General features: G+C 36.6%; 3 protein-coding genes across 3 annotated transcripts in view; 1 reads left to right on the forward strand and 2 right to left on the reverse strand.

The window, feature by feature from the left end:
- The window catches only part of LOC125034952 (transmembrane protein 94-like), a 40,460-nt gene extending 35,934 nt beyond the window's left edge, over positions 1-4,526 (reverse strand). The window contains exons 1-8 of the mRNA XM_047626999.1: positions 4,107-4,526; positions 2,179-2,286; positions 1,834-1,980; positions 1,588-1,724; positions 1,292-1,485; positions 459-722; positions 150-347; positions 1-42 (exon numbers count right to left, since the gene is read on the reverse strand). The exon at positions 1-42 is cut by the window's left edge and continues 129 nt beyond it. Coding sequence (XP_047482955.1) covers positions 1-42; positions 150-347; positions 459-722; positions 1,292-1,485; positions 1,588-1,724; positions 1,834-1,980; positions 2,179-2,286; positions 4,107-4,162 — 1,146 coding nt within the window. The 5' untranslated portion in view covers positions 4,163-4,526. The remainder of the gene's footprint in view (positions 43-149; positions 348-458; positions 723-1,291; positions 1,486-1,587; positions 1,725-1,833; positions 1,981-2,178; positions 2,287-4,106) is intronic.
- Positions 4,527-5,693: 1,167 nt separating this feature from the next.
- Positions 5,694-8,576, reverse strand: LOC125034953. The gene is made up of 5 exons (XM_047627000.1): positions 8,544-8,576; positions 8,089-8,105; positions 7,585-7,762; positions 6,627-6,734; positions 5,694-6,458 (listed from the first exon to the last, which is right to left on the reverse strand). The coding sequence occupies exons 1-5, from the start codon at positions 8,574-8,576 to the stop codon at positions 5,694-5,696; spliced, it is 1,101 nt and encodes a 366-aa protein (XP_047482956.1).
- Positions 8,577-9,807: 1,231 nt separating this feature from the next.
- LOC125035431 (ESX-1 secretion-associated protein EspK-like) lies at positions 9,808-10,841 on the forward strand. Its single transcript, XM_047627819.1, has 2 exons — positions 9,808-9,914; positions 10,088-10,841. The coding sequence occupies exons 1-2, from the start codon at positions 9,903-9,905 to the stop codon at positions 10,766-10,768; spliced, it is 693 nt and encodes a 230-aa protein (XP_047483775.1). The 5' UTR covers positions 9,808-9,902; the 3' UTR covers positions 10,769-10,841.
- Positions 10,842-17,500: the final 6,659 nt, after the last annotated feature.

Genomic DNA, 17,500 nt, shown 5'->3' on the forward strand with positions numbered 1-17,500 from the left:
TTCAAGCTCTGCATCTTCAAATGGATCTTCCACTGGATCACTCTAAGAACAAAGATAGGGTTTTTAGACAATAAATCATTTAAAAAGGTATAAAAAAAAAAAAATCTAAAAATAGTAAACACACACAATAAAAGTAAACAAAACCTTACCTGCATATGCTTTGCATGGTGATACATAGTGAGAATCCGGGCAATGCCTAACCAATTCAGCGTTAACCAAACCAGAGGCAGGCCAAGGGGAATCAAGGGGAGAGCTACACATACAGGCCCTATTAGGAGCACCTCAGACCAGTGGCCAACCCAGTCTCCATAGTATACTCTCAAGATGTTGATTATCAACATCAGAATCTGCAAGTGAAAACTAGATTAGGTGAAAATGGTTTTGAAAGAAAATATGAATATCTTTGTATTTAAAACTTATGAAGAAATACTAATAAACAAAAATTATGCTTAACTTACCACAACTACAGGTAAAATGACGGTCTCCATAGCCCAACTGAAGATTAAAAACCTCTGTTTATTAAAAACTGTTATTGGTCGATTAAGAGCTTCTGCCAGCACAATCCTTAAATTTGTGATATATGGGGTTTCCAACACTAAATGAGGTTGTGGTTTGAGAGGTGTCCGTGCCTTCGGAGAGCTGAATCCTTCTCCAATACCCTCTAGACTTGGGGAGTATATATCCCCTAAGTGAAGTTCCCCACTACTCCCTGTACCGCTCTCCTATAAGTTAAAACCGATGCTTTATTAGTGTTTTGTAATTTCATACAGAATTTAGAAATTATTACTGGGTACCACAAGATATCATATAATACTCATAGTTTGCATTCACCTGCTACTGCCTGGAGAGTAAAAATACATGCTATATCAACTGTGATTTTAATTTTCGTATATTACACACAGATGCCTCCACACAATGCTTAGTCACCAAGGTATGAATGAGGCCTACATTACCTCACCTGATTATTTCTTGAATTTTGGGGGTCTTTCTTTTCTAATGCTTTTAATATCAATTTTGTTAATATCAATATTACTGACATTTTGGTTATCATAATGTCATCAACAATACTAATAACAATATAAAACATATATCTAAACATTTCTACAAATTAAGGAAATGGTTACTACACTCACGGAGCATCTATGCGTGAACAAAATTAAGAAATTAAAATCACAATTGATATGGCATATATATTGGCCATTCCAGCACCAATGGGTTAAATATAGATCTGATCTATAACCTTTACATTTCAAGTTATATTTTCTTTTTATTCACAGGGAAGGAAACTTGCCTGCAAAGGTTTACATTTAGCAGGAACCTTTTGTCCAGGTTTGAGAAGAATAACATCTCCTTGCACCAGCAATGACCAAGGGAGATTAACAGTATTTCCATCTCTCAGTGTCCACTGAAGGGTAATGCAAGGGGATAAAGGAGCATGTAGATGTGGATAGTTCTCTGCTGACCAAAGGACAGTTGACTGGTATTCTGAAATCAAAGATATGTTTCTTGTAGTGGTTTTATAATGAAGAAAAACACTCATGATTTTTTATCACACTGTTCTGTCAATGTTACATTCTTGATGCTTACCTTTTAGATCCCTTAATATATTCTGAGTCTGGTGTGGGAGCTCCTTATGTCTGAGACGAGTGTCCCACCACACCAGGTAAACATTGAGAATCACTGCAGCAAAAATGAAGAAAGATTCTGCAGGAAGGTACTGATATCTGAAATTTGGAAAATTAATGTCAGCACCTCATATTATGTAAGCTTTATCATATACATTAGCCATCCCTTCCAACCTGCTGATCCCTTCACAACTAAAGAGCTTCTTACTTCGGGTCACTGCGTGCTGCATAAGCCACCAGGAGCACAATGCCTTCTACAATGAGTGCCAGCGCTGAGGTCCATCTGAAGACTGACAGGTAGCTCTTGCGATGAAAGGCTTCATAGTTAACACTCTTTTGTCCAAAGCCTTTATTCCTGAAATTAAATTTTCTTTAGGACTAGCAAAAGGAAGAATCTACTGAAAATTATAATCATCCTGGCCCTTTTCTTTGTTTTATAATATAACTGTATAAATGTGTTAGACAATGTTATTTTCATGTGTAAACTAATAAAGTTATCATTATCATTATAATAACTGAATTGAAAATATAAAGGTTATTCAAATTAACCCACTTTTCCGCCTCAGACTTTTGGTACTCCTCGAGCGCTGATGATATATCTTCATGTAAGCGGACAAGAGCTTCATGTGTAGTCAAGCCATCACTACAACTGGCCATTTCCCTGAAACAAATAAAATAATTTATAGTGATGAAGGAAAACTGGTTGAATACTTATAATACTGAATGTAACCTAATTATGTTAATTCCTCTTTTTTCTTTAAGGCCTAAATAAATCTTAGTTTAAATCCATTTCCACTTAGAATCTACAATGAAATCATCCGTACTCGAAGACCGATTCAGATCAATCTACCACTGATATTGTGAAACTTTTAAACACATAGCCCCATAAAAAAATCACAAAAAGTTAGTCTAATTTCTCAGTTAACTCTTAGCCTAACACCAGTCCTCATTAGTGTGACCCACTGTACAATAAACGTTAAAGGTTAAGCATACTCCAGAGGCAAGCCCATAAAATAGGTATGACAGGTCTCTAAAAAAAATGTCTGATATATTTAACAGGAAACTTACAGTGAATACAGAATGTATGTTTGTGAGTTTTGTGACTATGTTGTTTTGATCTATAATCATATCAAAACATGTTTCTTTTATGTTTTTTTTCAACCCTCCCCTTACTTTCTTTTATGCTTATGTTATGCTTTGTACTTATACTGACATGTTATATTCTAGAAACAATATCTAACAAAATTCTAAGATTGCAAACCAAAGATCCTCTTAACCTAAAAAAAAAAAAAAAAAAAACAGAAGGATTTGGGAAAAGATCACTCCAGAACCACTTCCCTTAGTTCCCCAGATAGAGCAGCAATGCCTGGCTTGACTCTGGTTCCCGAGCAACCTAAGGTCAGTGGGTAGACAAGAACTCAAGAATAAAGATTTCGTTCTCTGCATCTAGGACATGTTTATCATCATCTTACAGCTCATAACTCATTTAACATTACTATCCAATGTAACATCTCTTTTATACAAGACTCAGGGTGTGATGACTACCAGGCAAAGATGGATATAATTTACTGCTGATGAATTATGCGCTAATCAGAGTATCATTCTTGGATGCAAGGATGCCAGTAGACTAAAAGGTACTTATGCAGAGGATGATATTTCTGGTTGGGAAAATATATCTGAGAAATAAAAGCCTGCAACATTTAACATGCACCTGCACGATTTTCTCTAAATAGTATTCTCAGGACCATGCATTCTCTGTTCTTGCATTTTTTTATGTATCTCTTGATGATCATACAATCCATTGTAACTAATTTTCTTACATTTCCAAAACATCTCCATTTATTGAGCAATTCCTGTATTTACATAGAATTATACAAACTGAAATACCATAAGGGTAAAGTTTCCTAATCCATCCTCACTGACCATGCAAAAAAGATGCAGCAACTGCTTAGAAGACACACAACTTCCACTTGTTTTTCGCTGTTTGGCACAGCTTCCATGTCTATTGCGATGCAGGGAAAACCAACACACCTCCACAACATACATTTTGGTACAACAGAATTCGTTGACCTTCCTGGTGACTTACAGCAAAATAATGCACCAGACTAAGCTCGGTCTTACCAGAATATATGTGGCTGCGGTTGTTGGCCTTTGCCGAAGCACGAAATGTAGAGGCTTATGGCATTGGCCGACACAGCTGTGTACAACAATATCAGATGGATTTGGATAAAATAGAGCTGGTATATATATTTTTTTAAAGTTAAGAGAGCCACCTGGAGCGTCTTTCATAATTTTTTGAATGATGCACTACCATAAGCCAGCCCAGACATCTTCCATTACCCTGAAGTGACAGGCAGATACTTCAGAAAAAAAAAAAAATTCTCATCGCACACGAAAATTTCTTGGTCCCATTGCTTGCCAAGGAGCTGCAATTGCAAGGTCCCACACCCCATCACCAGACACTGGGAGCCACAGACTTACCGGTGTATGCTATCGTAGTACCGGTACTGTTCTCTCCTTCCTGCTTGCTTTACCATATCCTTATACTCACCGAGCTACCGAGCGCAATGAATTTAATGTGTTGTGTCAATTGCACACAAGTCCGTCTGTCGCACTGGATTACTTCATTGTGTTTCTGGTCAGTACCGTTTATGTCTATGGTTTCGGGCTATTTTTAATCCCAAATTCTTATTCTTACTCAAGTTATTCCTAAAACTTCACTAAAGCGGTGTTGACTATTCACGTACCAATTCCTGGTTAATTCTTATCTTAATCCAATGAAGGGCATAAACATTCTCGTTCCTTGTCCACCGAGTCGAACGCACTTCCGCCCTGATAAGGAACGCACTCGGTATTTACACTTATCAGCTGAGAGCCTCTCGGTCGTCGGGCTGAGATGGGAGCCCGAGGAGGAGGAGGAGGAGGAGGAGGAGGAGGAGGAGGAGGAGGGGCGTCGGGCAGAGATTGGCGCTCCGGGATCGTAATGCTCCGTTTTCTCTGATCCAAACCATAGAGAACGATACGTATTTACGGGGTGACTGTAATGTTTCACTTCTGATGACAAGGGTCCAACAAGAGTAATATGTGCCCGTGTGAACAAAAACCAAACAAATATTTTGCCCCAAATATCTCAATTCTCAACTCGTTTAGGATCCCTTGCTCGACATATACTACACACAAAAACTGAAGAGAGTGATACTTGATAGAAATCCAGACACATTATATACACAAGCACAGACACAGTAAAGTGTACACAAAATTGAAAAGCAAACTATTTGCTCTATTTAAATTATTTGCTGTATTCTTATTAAATATATTGTTATTAGTTTATTATTATATCATCTATAGTGATTTCTGTCGTTAAATGACTTGGCTCTTCTTGAAAAGGAATTATTTATCTTTATTTGCTTATCATATTTTATTTTATTTAGAATATTCTGATATAAATGTTAACAGGCTTTCATTCATCCCCATGGATTTTGGTATTTTCAACTTTTCAACCTTGAACGCTGTAAATAATTTTGCTCTCTTTTAACATTCTTGGAATCTAACTGCTATCGATCATGTTGTTATTACTTTGGTGCAAGAATTACATAATTTAGAAAAAGCCTTTCCCATACAGTGGAATGTTAGAAGTTAATTATTTTAATATACGCATCCATGCATGTGTGTGCCATATTGGGCAGGAATGTATTGACATTTATCTCATCCCCCTTTTAAATTCTGGAATTCTCGACCAGCTTCTATTCTTATTTCTAAAAATGAATCTATTTTCGCAAAAGAGACCAAAAGGTTTCTTTTGGATTAGGATTAACTTTTCAAATCCTTAACTAAAGTTCCTCTTATCCCCGGTGTAATGTTAATAATCTTGTGCTGTACATAATGGCTTTGCATGAACAATGAGATATTTCCTATTACTTTTAAACTATACGATCCCCACACCCGAATTTGAATATCTCTGCGTCGAGTGTATTGTGTTATATCTTATCTCGTTTCTGATTATCATTATTACTCAAAATCTAAACAGGACACATCATCCTACAAAATACATGTAGGGATTAAATCACGTCATTCATACATGGTGCATTTTATTGTTAGAAAAATATATACAAAGATATATGGTATACTGATGAGGGCTTGTCTGCAGATTAGACTAGCGTGACAGCGGGATTTCCTGCCAACGACATAGCAACTTGGTGAGCACGTGCGTGGGCGGACTTGACCAGTGCCACGGCAGGGCGTGTCCTCGACGAGGTCAGAGGCGGCCACCCTGAAGCCAGAACCGGGGGCGGAGGCGTACTTTCTCACCTGGACGTCCCCCTCGGGGTCCACGTAGGCGAAGCTGCCGGAGGTACGACCCAAAGAGTCCCTGCTCTCCACACGGGTGTTGGGGCCGCCGTAGTGGCCGAAGGTGTACTGGCCAGCCTCGTCTTGAGTGTGGAATTGGCCTCCCACATGAGGGACGCTGAGGGACGGCATGGGGGGTTCAGGGGCCATGAGGGGCTCAGGTGGCGCCACTACGGTCACAGGGACAGCGCTCTTAACTACAGGGGCAACTGCCACAGGCGCAGCAGGAGCTACAATGGTTGCACTCTTGACCACCGGGCTAACTGGGACCGCAGCTACAGGGGCAGCTTCGACGACGGCAAAGGAAGGGGCGGCTTTGACAACAGGGACAGGGGCAGGGGCGGATAATACCATTCCTAAATTTACACCTGGTTCAGGAATCTTCATAACAGCTGGGAGGTTCCACTGGGGACTGACCACAGTTCCTGCCACCGTCTGATAGATTTGCGGAGCCGCGGAACATGTTGCTGCCAACAGTGATAAAACCTGAAAAAGAAAATAATGTAAGTTAAGTAAGTTAATTCTGAAAAAACTGATTGTATCCCAACAATGGTATTCTACATAGCTAAATTCCATTCCATTTTTATAACCAGTACAATAGGAATATCTAAGCAAATACATTACAAATGGAGACCAAGAGCATTGATTACTAACGATCAGTCTCATCTTGGTGTTGCTGTGAAGGCCGAGAGAGGAAGAGCTGTGGTCATGGGACGGAGTGCTTGGCTTTATATACTCACTCCCCCCCTTGACCACACCCAGCTTTGAACCTCAACGGCTACACGAACTTTAGCTTTTTGTCGAAAGATTCCTAAAGTAAAGGTTAAGGTTGTGAAGATTCTCAAATTTATATAAAGGCATTTGAGAAAGAAATCCAATTATTCATCTGAGGTTTGAAAAGATATTGTATACTTTACTAAATGTCTTATACATGCAAAAGACTCCTTCAAAAGTATGAATTGATTACACCTTTCAAGTGTTCTTTCATTTGCATTATTTATTCTGCAAAACAGTATATATATAGAAATTAAAAAGCACTCGAGTGATACAATTAATATATATATATATATATATATATATATATATATGTATATTTATATATATGCATATATATCATATATATGTATATATATGTGTATATGTATGAACATGTATGTATATATTTACATATATGATATACATATGTGTATATATAAATGTATATAAATATATATATATATATATATATATATATATATATTTGTGTGTGTGCATGTATATATTTTTTATCAGTTTGATTTTCACTTATGTGGGCAAACATTTTGTTACATTAATCCTTTTTTAAACCATTACGATATATCAAGCAACATAAGCGATAAGATTCATGCTCCGAATATATCAAAACATCTTTGCTTCTTATCTTTCTATTTTTCTGTTTATGCTTCATACTACGACGTTTGTTTTATCATATGCGATAATACCTATAAATTGGTGTTTCAAACTAGCTTTTTCGTTTAAGTGATACATTCTTATTATACACCAAAATGGCAACGCATTCGCATCCATAAAAGTCAACAGCACTAATATATTATGATAAGATCTTATCCTTCGCTTTAATCTTTTATAGTATTACTTCGCACCGTGTTATGAAGCATGGCAGTGGAATATGAATGTAAATCGAGATGACACAGCTACTCTGACACATGACACACGGCACTGCATCAGTCATTAAAAAGCTCATGATACTGTTGACGGAAGGAGTCGCAGCCACTGCACCGACTATTGAGTCTCTCGAAGGCCGGTCGGTGGCGCTGGGCAAAAACACACAGGGCCGCCGGAGGGTAAGGTGTGGTGGCCATGGTATAGTCGTGGGTAGGGAGTGAATCTTTTTATTTTTTTTATTTTATCTTTTTTTACTGAGGGGGGTGAAGAAGGTCCGACGTTAGCAACACGCGTAGCCTCTCCGGGTGAATCTGGATTTAATTCGGGTGGATCATCGGGTGAATCCTTCTGGGCTTCGTTTGGGTAAATCTTGATTGGCTCGCGATTGGAATTTGGTCAAAATCCCGGGCTAGTTTTTTTGAGATCTGAGTTTTTATTTTCTTTTTTGAGGTCCAGGCTTCAATTAATCACCAACGGAATCGTTAATTGACTCTGTTTTAGTATTTTGGGAGTTTTTATGTCAATATATGGGTCCTTTCCACAATTAATTGTCGAGGCATTCTAAATGTTATGTTATTAAAATCTGCGTGTGTGTGTGTGTGCGTGCGTGTGTGTGTGTATATATATGTTACGTGTGTAAGTGTGTGTATCTGTGAGTATTTCTGTGTGTGTGTATATATGTGTGTGCGCGCGTGTGTGTGTGTGTGTGTGTGTGTGTGTGTGTGTGTGTGTGTGTGTGTGTGTGTGTGTGTGTGTCTGTGTATACAAGGCAAGGTTTTAGCCCACATTCTTCTGAAACGGATCCGTGACCACCTACTAAGGCACCAGAGTCCGGAGCAGTCTTGATTCATTCCTGACAAGTCCACCGTAGACCTATCCTATCGCTTCAAGTCATTGTCGTGAGTTTGGTCGTGGCTGCTCGCAGCCTACATCGACCTCAGGACGGCATTTGGCTCGGTGCATTGCGAATCATTATGGGAGATCCTGAGACTTCGGGGAATTCCGACACGGATTATTGGTTTAATAGCAGGCCTATATTCTGGCACTGAAAGCGCTGTAAAGTGTGGAGCTTCTCCCCTGTCAACTTAGGAGAGAGGCAAGACTATGTTCTTGTACCAACACTTTTCAGCACTTGCATTGACTGGATAATGGACAGAACTACTATTTAAAGCAACACTGGGCAATACCAAGGACACCGACCTCGACTTTGCCGATGATGTTGCTATCATGTGGTAGCGGCTCTTGATGCATTCAGCAATAACGCGAAGCCCTTGAGCCTACAGGTCTGGACCAAGATCCGGGATTTTGGAGGTCTGTTAGAGGAACCTGTTCAGTCGATAAATGCTTGCGATGAGGATGTTTAAGTCACAGAGACCTTACATACCTTGGTAGCGTAGTCCATGTCTCTGGGCTATCAGACCAGGAAGTCATTAGACGGATTGGTTAGGCAACATGAACTCGGTCAACAAAAATACTTGGAGATGTCGGTACCTATGCAGAAGGACCAAGCTACGTGTCTTCAAGGCCTTGATACTGTCAGTTTTACTCTATGGAAGCGAAACCTGGACACTATCAAATGCCTTGGAGTCTCATCTTGATGCCTTTTGTAACAAGTCCCTTCGCCCGATCATGGGGTACAGTTGGAAGGACCATGTGTCCAACTGAAGGCTACACCGTGAGACCGGCATGGGACCTGTTACTTATATAATCCGGGACCGCCAATTCAGGCTATACGGACACCTAGCTCTCTTTTCTGTGGATGACCCTGCCCGTCAGGTCGTCTCTTTACGAGACAATCCTGGGACGACCTAGGTCATGACTTGAGCAGCTCGACCACCACACCTGTCACGAGGTAGTGATGGGCCGAGGGCCTGCCTAGAGGCTCGCCATGAGGGACACTCGTGGCTAAAAAGCGAAGGACGGATGCGGCCATTGGTCCCCATCAGCGTTAGCCCCCCAATGATGATGATACATGTGTGTCTGTATGTATGTACACATCAATCACATGTATATACATATATATGTACATATATGTGTATATTTGTGTGTAAGAGTATGTATACATATGAAGACATAAATGTGTATATATGTACATGCATATATATACATATATATACATGCAAAAGATCAGCAACCATAATTCTATTGGAAGTGACCCAACTTAACTGACGCCAAGGAGGGCGTGGTCATGGGTCGGGGACGCGCGGGTATATAAAAGCGAGATTCTCAGCAGACCGTCCATAACCACTCCAGAGATACCTTCGTCCACGACCTTCCCAGCAATTCAAAATGAAATTCATCGTTAGTAAACATCGGCATTGCTTTGTCAAAATAGGGCAGATTTTGGGAATCTGTTCGAAGGAAATATATGTTGCTATTATAGTTCAAATATTTTGATACAGTGTGCTGTGCTGACCCTATATATTTCTGTTACGAAATGAATATACTTTTTTATTTAACAATTTCTTTTACAGGTTTTATCACTGTTGGCAGCAACATGTTCCGCGGCTCCGCAAATCTATCAGACGGTGTTAGGAACTGTGGTCAGTCCCCAGTGGAACCTCCCGGCTGTTATGAAGATTCCTGAACCAGGTGTAAATTTAGGAATGGTATTATCCGCCCCTGCCCCTGTCCCTGTTGTCAAAGCCGCCCCTTCCTTTGCCGTCGTCGAAGCTGCCCCTGTAGCTGTGGTCCCAGTTAGCCCGGTGGTCAAGAGTGCAACCATTGTAGCTCCTGCTGCGCCTGTGGCAGTTACCCCTGTAGTTAAGAGCGCTGTCCCTGTGACCGTAGTGGCGCCACCTGAGCCCCTCATGGCCCCTGAACCCCCCATGCCGTCCCTCAGCGTCCCTCATGTGGGGGGCCAATTCCACACTCAAGACGAGGCTGGCCAGTACACCTTCGGCCACTACGGCGGCCCCAACACCCGTGTGGAGAGCAGGGACTCTTTGGGTCGTACCTCCGGCAGCTTCGCTTACGTGGACCCCGAAGGGGACGTCCAGGTGAGGAAGTACGCCGCCGCCCCCGGTTCTGGCTTCAGGGTGGCCGCCTCTGACCTCGTCGAGGACACGCCCGCCGTGGCTCAGGTCAAGTCCGCCCTCGCCCGTGCTCATCAAGCTGCTAAGTTGGCAGGAAATCCCGCTGTTACGCTAGTCTAGTCTGAAACTGGCTTAGTCTAGTATAGCTTTGTGTATATATATATTTCATAACAATAAATGTACCATCTATGAATGCGAGATTCCTTCCCTACATATATTTTGCAGGATAATGTGCTGAATCTGAATTCTGAGCAGTAATAATAAACGGAAACACAGTAAGACATAACACAGTATACTCAAGGCAGATAAGTCGTTGACAGCAAATTTCATCACCAGATCTTAACCTAACACGAATTTGAATCTCGAGTAGACACACCCATATGAAACATATCCTGTATATATTTCAGACTTTACTTTCCAATTATAAGAGGTACTACGAATGAATGAATGAATCTCCTCTCTGATAGGACCTTAAACTTTCAGTGTTTTTAATACCAGCCTTGATCATGACCACATGATTGAACTTTTGCATGACATCGCAGAGTATGTTTTGAGTGGGAAATGATATTTACACGCTAGAAAAACGACTTGTATGTAATCTTATATCGTTCTGTCACTTCAGTTACAGAATTATTGGCGTTTATGAGACCCTCACTATATATTCGCAGAAAATCTAATCAACTGGCAATATTATATCACCTGATCGTCCTTGCATACACTGGCATATATCAAAAGTTCTCGGATATTGTCAATGTAGCATCTTCTATCTTCTGTCTTCCTGAGCCGGGATTCTGCCAAACAAGCACTGCCTCAAAACGGATGATATAAATCTAAATTATAGGAACTACCTATAGTATTACCTACTTACGCAAAGTTCAGAAGACAAATGTACAACGGGAAAAACCTCGCCCTTTGTCATGTCAAGGAATAATGCAGTTGTGTCTCCCTTTTCATTATAACAACGTGGAGCTATAGAGTCTGATCTTCGAACGGCTCAACCATAGGCTATGAACGAGTTGATGTGCTCTTGACACTCGTGATTATGACTCGTGAATTCATGTTCTTGGATTTTTATCGTGGTAATATATTATTTTTTATCATGTTTATATATATACATGCTCAATAGTTTTGATTTTGCAGCCTCTCATAAACAATATAATATACTTCCCTTCCCATAATCACTCCCTGGCATATAAACACATTGCATAGCATCTCATATAGGGTTAGGAACCTCCCTTAAACCGTGACACTCTTTTACTTTTACTTTCACTCGCTTGGTGCCAAAAGCTAAGTTTTGATATTAAAATCGAAGATCAAAGTATTTACGATCGATTAAGTACAGACAGGATAAAAACTGATACTTCAACCACGATTTTTTCTCAACTTCACGTCCTATACTAAGAATTAAGTAGGCATTGTGTATATTAATCTTAACGCCATCCACTTTAAATAAGAGGGGTATATTCAAAATACGTCAGTGGTTCTTAACCTGTTTGGTAAACTTCGGGGCACAACACTTACTAACCAATTCATTGTTAAATATTGAAAGGGAGTCGAATAAAATTACGCTGTTCTCTATTTCTAATTTGTCTTATGTTGCTAGGAGTCATTATAGGATGCTATTTTCTTAAAGTTTTACAGTTTCTACATTGCCATCTTCACTTTACGTTAGATGTTCGCTAGCTTCACCGTATCGCGTATCGATGTGGCATATTTCTGTACTGCTGTAGCATTCTTTCGTCCTAAATGGTAAACATCTATAGTATGAGAAGGCGTTTTATTTTACTGAATTGTGTTGACGCATTCCGTGTAGTACGACAGAAAAATAAAAATACCAGTTAATACACTACATCTCCATGGTGAAGCTTAACCTGCGTTAAGCCTGCGTATGATAAATAGTGGCGTATGGTTTCAACTCAACATTTTACACGCCTACTTGAATGATTTACTTGCAAATTATGAAGCATTGAATTCTGATGCTATTGACTCTGCATCATTTGCCATGAATGGTATCATTTGAGTGATTAAAGAGAAATGTTCGATATTAATTAGAACATAGCGATGAGTTTTGGTTCTGCTGATACGCTGTCGACAGGCTGAGTGACTTACGGCATTGACGCTAATCTACCCTGTAGCCAATTTGTTCCTTTAAATCTCGGACAATTCTCACTTGAATTTATGAATCTGAAAATATGTAAGAAAAAATATAGTAGTTGCTGTGTTGCATGTCCAATCTTCAGAGCCATACTTCGTAACGTACCTACAAATAATTAGTAATTGCTGTATCACACGTTCATGGTAAAATTGGTAGATGGTGTTAAAAACCATCTCTTAGTCGTAATTCGTCTAGAGGAAGAGAATTTTTTATCGCACCTCTGTAAACATGAAATAACTTCAGCACACAGCAGCACTCAGTGGATCAACAACGCTATCAATAACGTTGACCTTCCTAACTAGCGAATTGGGCATGCCATTGGAAGCCCAATGTTTATACTTCAGTTCGTAATTGCTGAAGGGTGAATCATGACTCACATCTAGACCTTCGGGGCTGATTTAGGGCCTCTTAAATGTACAGGTAATGGGACGATGGGCCGTAAAGATCGTAAAATGTCGGCCGTATAGATATTATCGAAGTGTTGCACGGGGTCCAACGACAGCTAAAACTTCTAGATCAATTGCAGACTTTTTCTCTTCAACATCTCTAAGTTTCCGGGAGCAGCAGGGCACACTACCTCTAAGTTACCATCTCCATCCTTTTTCATAAAGCGAAAACCTCTAGAAATTCCAGATGCTTATGTAACTTCAACAATTAAGCAAAATCTGCTTACTTAATGCAGAATCTGCTGTCATGTTCTTATAAAGCGATTCAAAAGCTGTTCGCCATATTTTATTTTTTATCTTTTCGAAGCAAGTTGGACAGCAACGGGAGAATAGCTACACACTGTTTTCCTGTAGAATCTAGTAACGCAAAAAAAAAAACTAATTTGCATAAGGCGTATTAGAAAAATGAAACTCCGTTAACTTTACTTCTCTTGATAACGCATCTTTCGTGGGGAAAAATAAGTGAAAGGAAAGAGCATTTTCAAAAGCAGATTCACTTTCATCGCTGAGTGGTCTCTGCAGCAGAGGGAGGGGTACAGGCTCAATTTCTTTTCAAGTTCCAACGGTAGTCACATATTACAGATACCCTCACGGCAGAAACACTGCGACTAGACACGACCTGGCGCGCCCAGCTCAAACATCCCCACGATTAAATTACTGAACTATGGGGCTCCTTGTGTTGTCCTGTGATATTTTCAACTTTATTATTTACGGAAGGCAATCAGAGCTCTTAATGTGATCCATTTCACTTGATTGTGAAAGTTAAATGTAGCATGTAAGAATCATGCGCATGGTTATCCTGATCGGTCTCAGGTTCTTAAAATCAAATACAGGTAAAGTAATAGTAAAAGTCAACATTTATTCTTGGTACTTTTTACTGATATATAAAAAATGGATTCTGAAATATATACAGGACATTATATACTAGTAGAGTAGGCCTACTCGGGAAGTGAGATTGTATCAGTTAAAATTCACATTTGCGTGACAACAGAATTTGCTGTCAATGACTTAACAGCTTGATGAGCACGGGCGAGGGCGGACTTGACCTGAGCCACGGCGGGCGTGTCCTCGACGAGGTCAGAGGCGGCAACTTATCATTATTACTGTCATTATCATTATCATTATTATTATTATTATTATTATTATTATTATCATTATTATTATTATTATCATTATTATTATTATTATTATTATTATTATCATTATTATTATTATCATTATTATTATTATTATCATTATAAGTTCCATTCTTATCATTATTACTGTCATTATCATTATCATTATTATTATTATTATCATTATCATCATTATAAGTTCCATTCTTATCATTATTACTGTCATTATCATTATCATTATTATTATTATTATTATTATTATTATCATTATTATTATTATTATCATTATTATTATTATTATCATTATAAGTTCCATTCTTATCATTATTACTGTCATTATCATTATCATTATTATTATTATTATCATTATTATTATTATTATCATTATTATTATTATTATTATTATCATTATTATTATTATTATCATTATTATTATTATTATTATCATTATCATCATTATAAGTTCCATTCTTATCATTATTACTGTCATTATCATTATCATTATTATTATTATTATCATTATTATTATTATTATCATTATCATCATTATAAGTTCCATTCTTATCATTATTACTGTCATTATCATTATCATTATTATTATTATTATCATTATTATTATTATTATCATTAATATTATTATTATTATCATATTTATTATTATCATAATTATTACTACTGTCATCTTTATTATTATCATTATCATCATTATAAGTTCCATTCTTATCATTATTACTGTCATTATCATTATCATTATTATTGTTATTGTCTTCACATTATTATCGTTATCACTGCTATTATTAGTAGTAGTAGTCTCATTGTTAGCATTACTGTTATTATCATTGCTATTATCATTATGATTATTATTATAGTTATTATTATTATCATCACCATTATTATCATTATTATTATTACTATTACCATTATTATTATTATTATCATTATTATGATTATTATCATTATCGCTATCATTTTCATTACTTTTATAATTGCCATTTCATTATCAACAAGTTCATTACAATTACTGCAACCATCTTCATTATCACTATCTCTGTCATCTTCATCATACCTGTCTTCCTTCTACTCCTCTTCACCATGATCATTATTATTGTTTGTGTTCTCAGTATTATGATCATGAATGCTGCTGGTATCAATATTCCTTCAAAAAATAACAATACCATTGTTATTGTTATCGTTAATGTTACTGCTACTGCTATTATGATAGTAATATAATCATATTATTGTTATATTATCATAGATTCATTTATATGATAATAATACAAATATTATCATCATCATAAAATATAATGATAATAATAATCAAATTGTTATCACTATTATTATCATTATTATTATTAGCAGTAGTAGTATTATTATTGTTATTATTAGTATTATCATTAGTATTGTTATCATTACTAATATCATTATTGTTACCATTATAATAATAATGATTATTATTATTATCATTATCATCATCATTATTATTATTATTGTTATTATCAGCAGCAGCATGTTTTTATACAGTAAAACCGTTTAAAATCCGAAAGAATCCTCAGGGTGTATAACATATACAATTCTACAGCTGTACTATAACAGCTGACTCCACACTTCATTTGCGTCGAGTCTAAAGAAATTGAATAAGAACAAGTATAAGGCAGCTTACCCTTCTTCAGAGCTTAAAGACACTTCTCTCCTGTACTTCCAATTACATGTAAAACCTATTTATTTTACCATCAGAAACTTTGAGTTGATTGCATGCACTGATCTTCACAATTTTCACAGTGATCCACAATTTCCTTTACAGATTTTATGAAAGACAGAGTTTCTTGCTTAGATCACAGAAGCCTAATGAAACTGGTCTTGCCTAGATCACAGAGCGAAAATGATATAGCATAATTTCTTAAAGTAGAGAGGACAGGTACCCTAATACTTATAGATTCCTCCTCACGCTCCAATTTTGATGCATGAGGGCCTTGACACGTTTGCAATAGATACCTGCAGTCAGGGATATATATTTACATTCACGGACACTATTCATTGCGACAAATGTGGCAAAAAAAATAAATAAAATGAGAATATAATATCTTCACAGTGCAAGGGATGTATTTGACAGGTTTCGATTATATCTTCGTCGGAAATACATGCATTCTAATGTAGTTATGACGAAGATACAATCGAAACCTATCAAATACATCTCGTGCACTGTCAAGATATTCCTTCTCATTCATACCTTTTCTACAAATGATATTCACTTTGGCCATCTCTTTAATATCCGAGAAACATTTTATCAGTCCCTTATCATACATATCCTACATGTCGTTCGTATCATATTCATTATCATTATTATTGGTATTAGGATAATTATTTTTATTGTTATGATAATTGTTAATACCATCATTATTTTTTATCATTGTTATTGTTGTTTTTACGTTATCATTATTATCATTACTGATATTGTCGTTATTATTTTTATCATTATCATTATTAACATTATTATCATTACTATTATTATTACGATCATTATTATTATTATTATCATTATTATTATTATTATTATTATTATTATTATTATTATTATTATTATTATTATTATCATTATTCTTATCATTATTATCAATATTACTATTTTTGTCATTATTACTATTATTATTATTATTATTATTATCATTATTATCATTATTATTATTATTATTACTATTATTATTATAGTTATAATAATAATCATTATTATCATTATTATAATTACTATTGTTATTATCATTAATGTTATTATTATTATCATTATTATTATTATTATTATTATTATTATTATTATTACCATCATCATCATCATTGTTATTATTATCATTACTATTATTACTATTATTATTATTATTATTATTATTGTTATTATCATTATTATCAATATTATCATTATCATTATTGTTGTTGTTCTTATGAGTATTAATATTATTATCATCATTATCGTTATCATTACTGTTATTATAATTTTTATTATTACTATCCTTATTATCATTATTATTATTATTATCATTATTGTTATTGCTATTTTATTACCATTATTATTATTGTTGTTATCATAGTCTTTATTATTATTATTATCATCATTGTCATTATTATTATCATTATTATTATTATC

Source organism: Penaeus chinensis, chromosome 19, assembly GCF_019202785.1.
Source record: "Penaeus chinensis breed Huanghai No. 1 chromosome 19, ASM1920278v2, whole genome shotgun sequence".
Classification (NCBI taxonomy): Eukaryota; Metazoa; Arthropoda; class Malacostraca; order Decapoda; family Penaeidae; genus Penaeus; species Penaeus chinensis.

Excerpts from the sequence above, each read along its gene's own strand:
- LOC125034953 (XM_047627000.1), bottom strand. The coding sequence starts at position 8,576 with ATGCACCGAGCCAAATGCCGTCCTGAGGTCGAT. Across the intron at positions 6,735-7,584 it reads GCTTCATAACACGGTGCGAA|CTGGGTGTGGTCAAGGGGGG; the intron begins GTAATACTATAA and ends TGAGGTTCAAAG. Across the intron at positions 6,459-6,626 it reads ACACCAAGATGAGACTGATC|GTTTTATCACTGTTGGCAGC; the intron begins GTTAGTAATCAA and ends TTTCTTTTTCAG.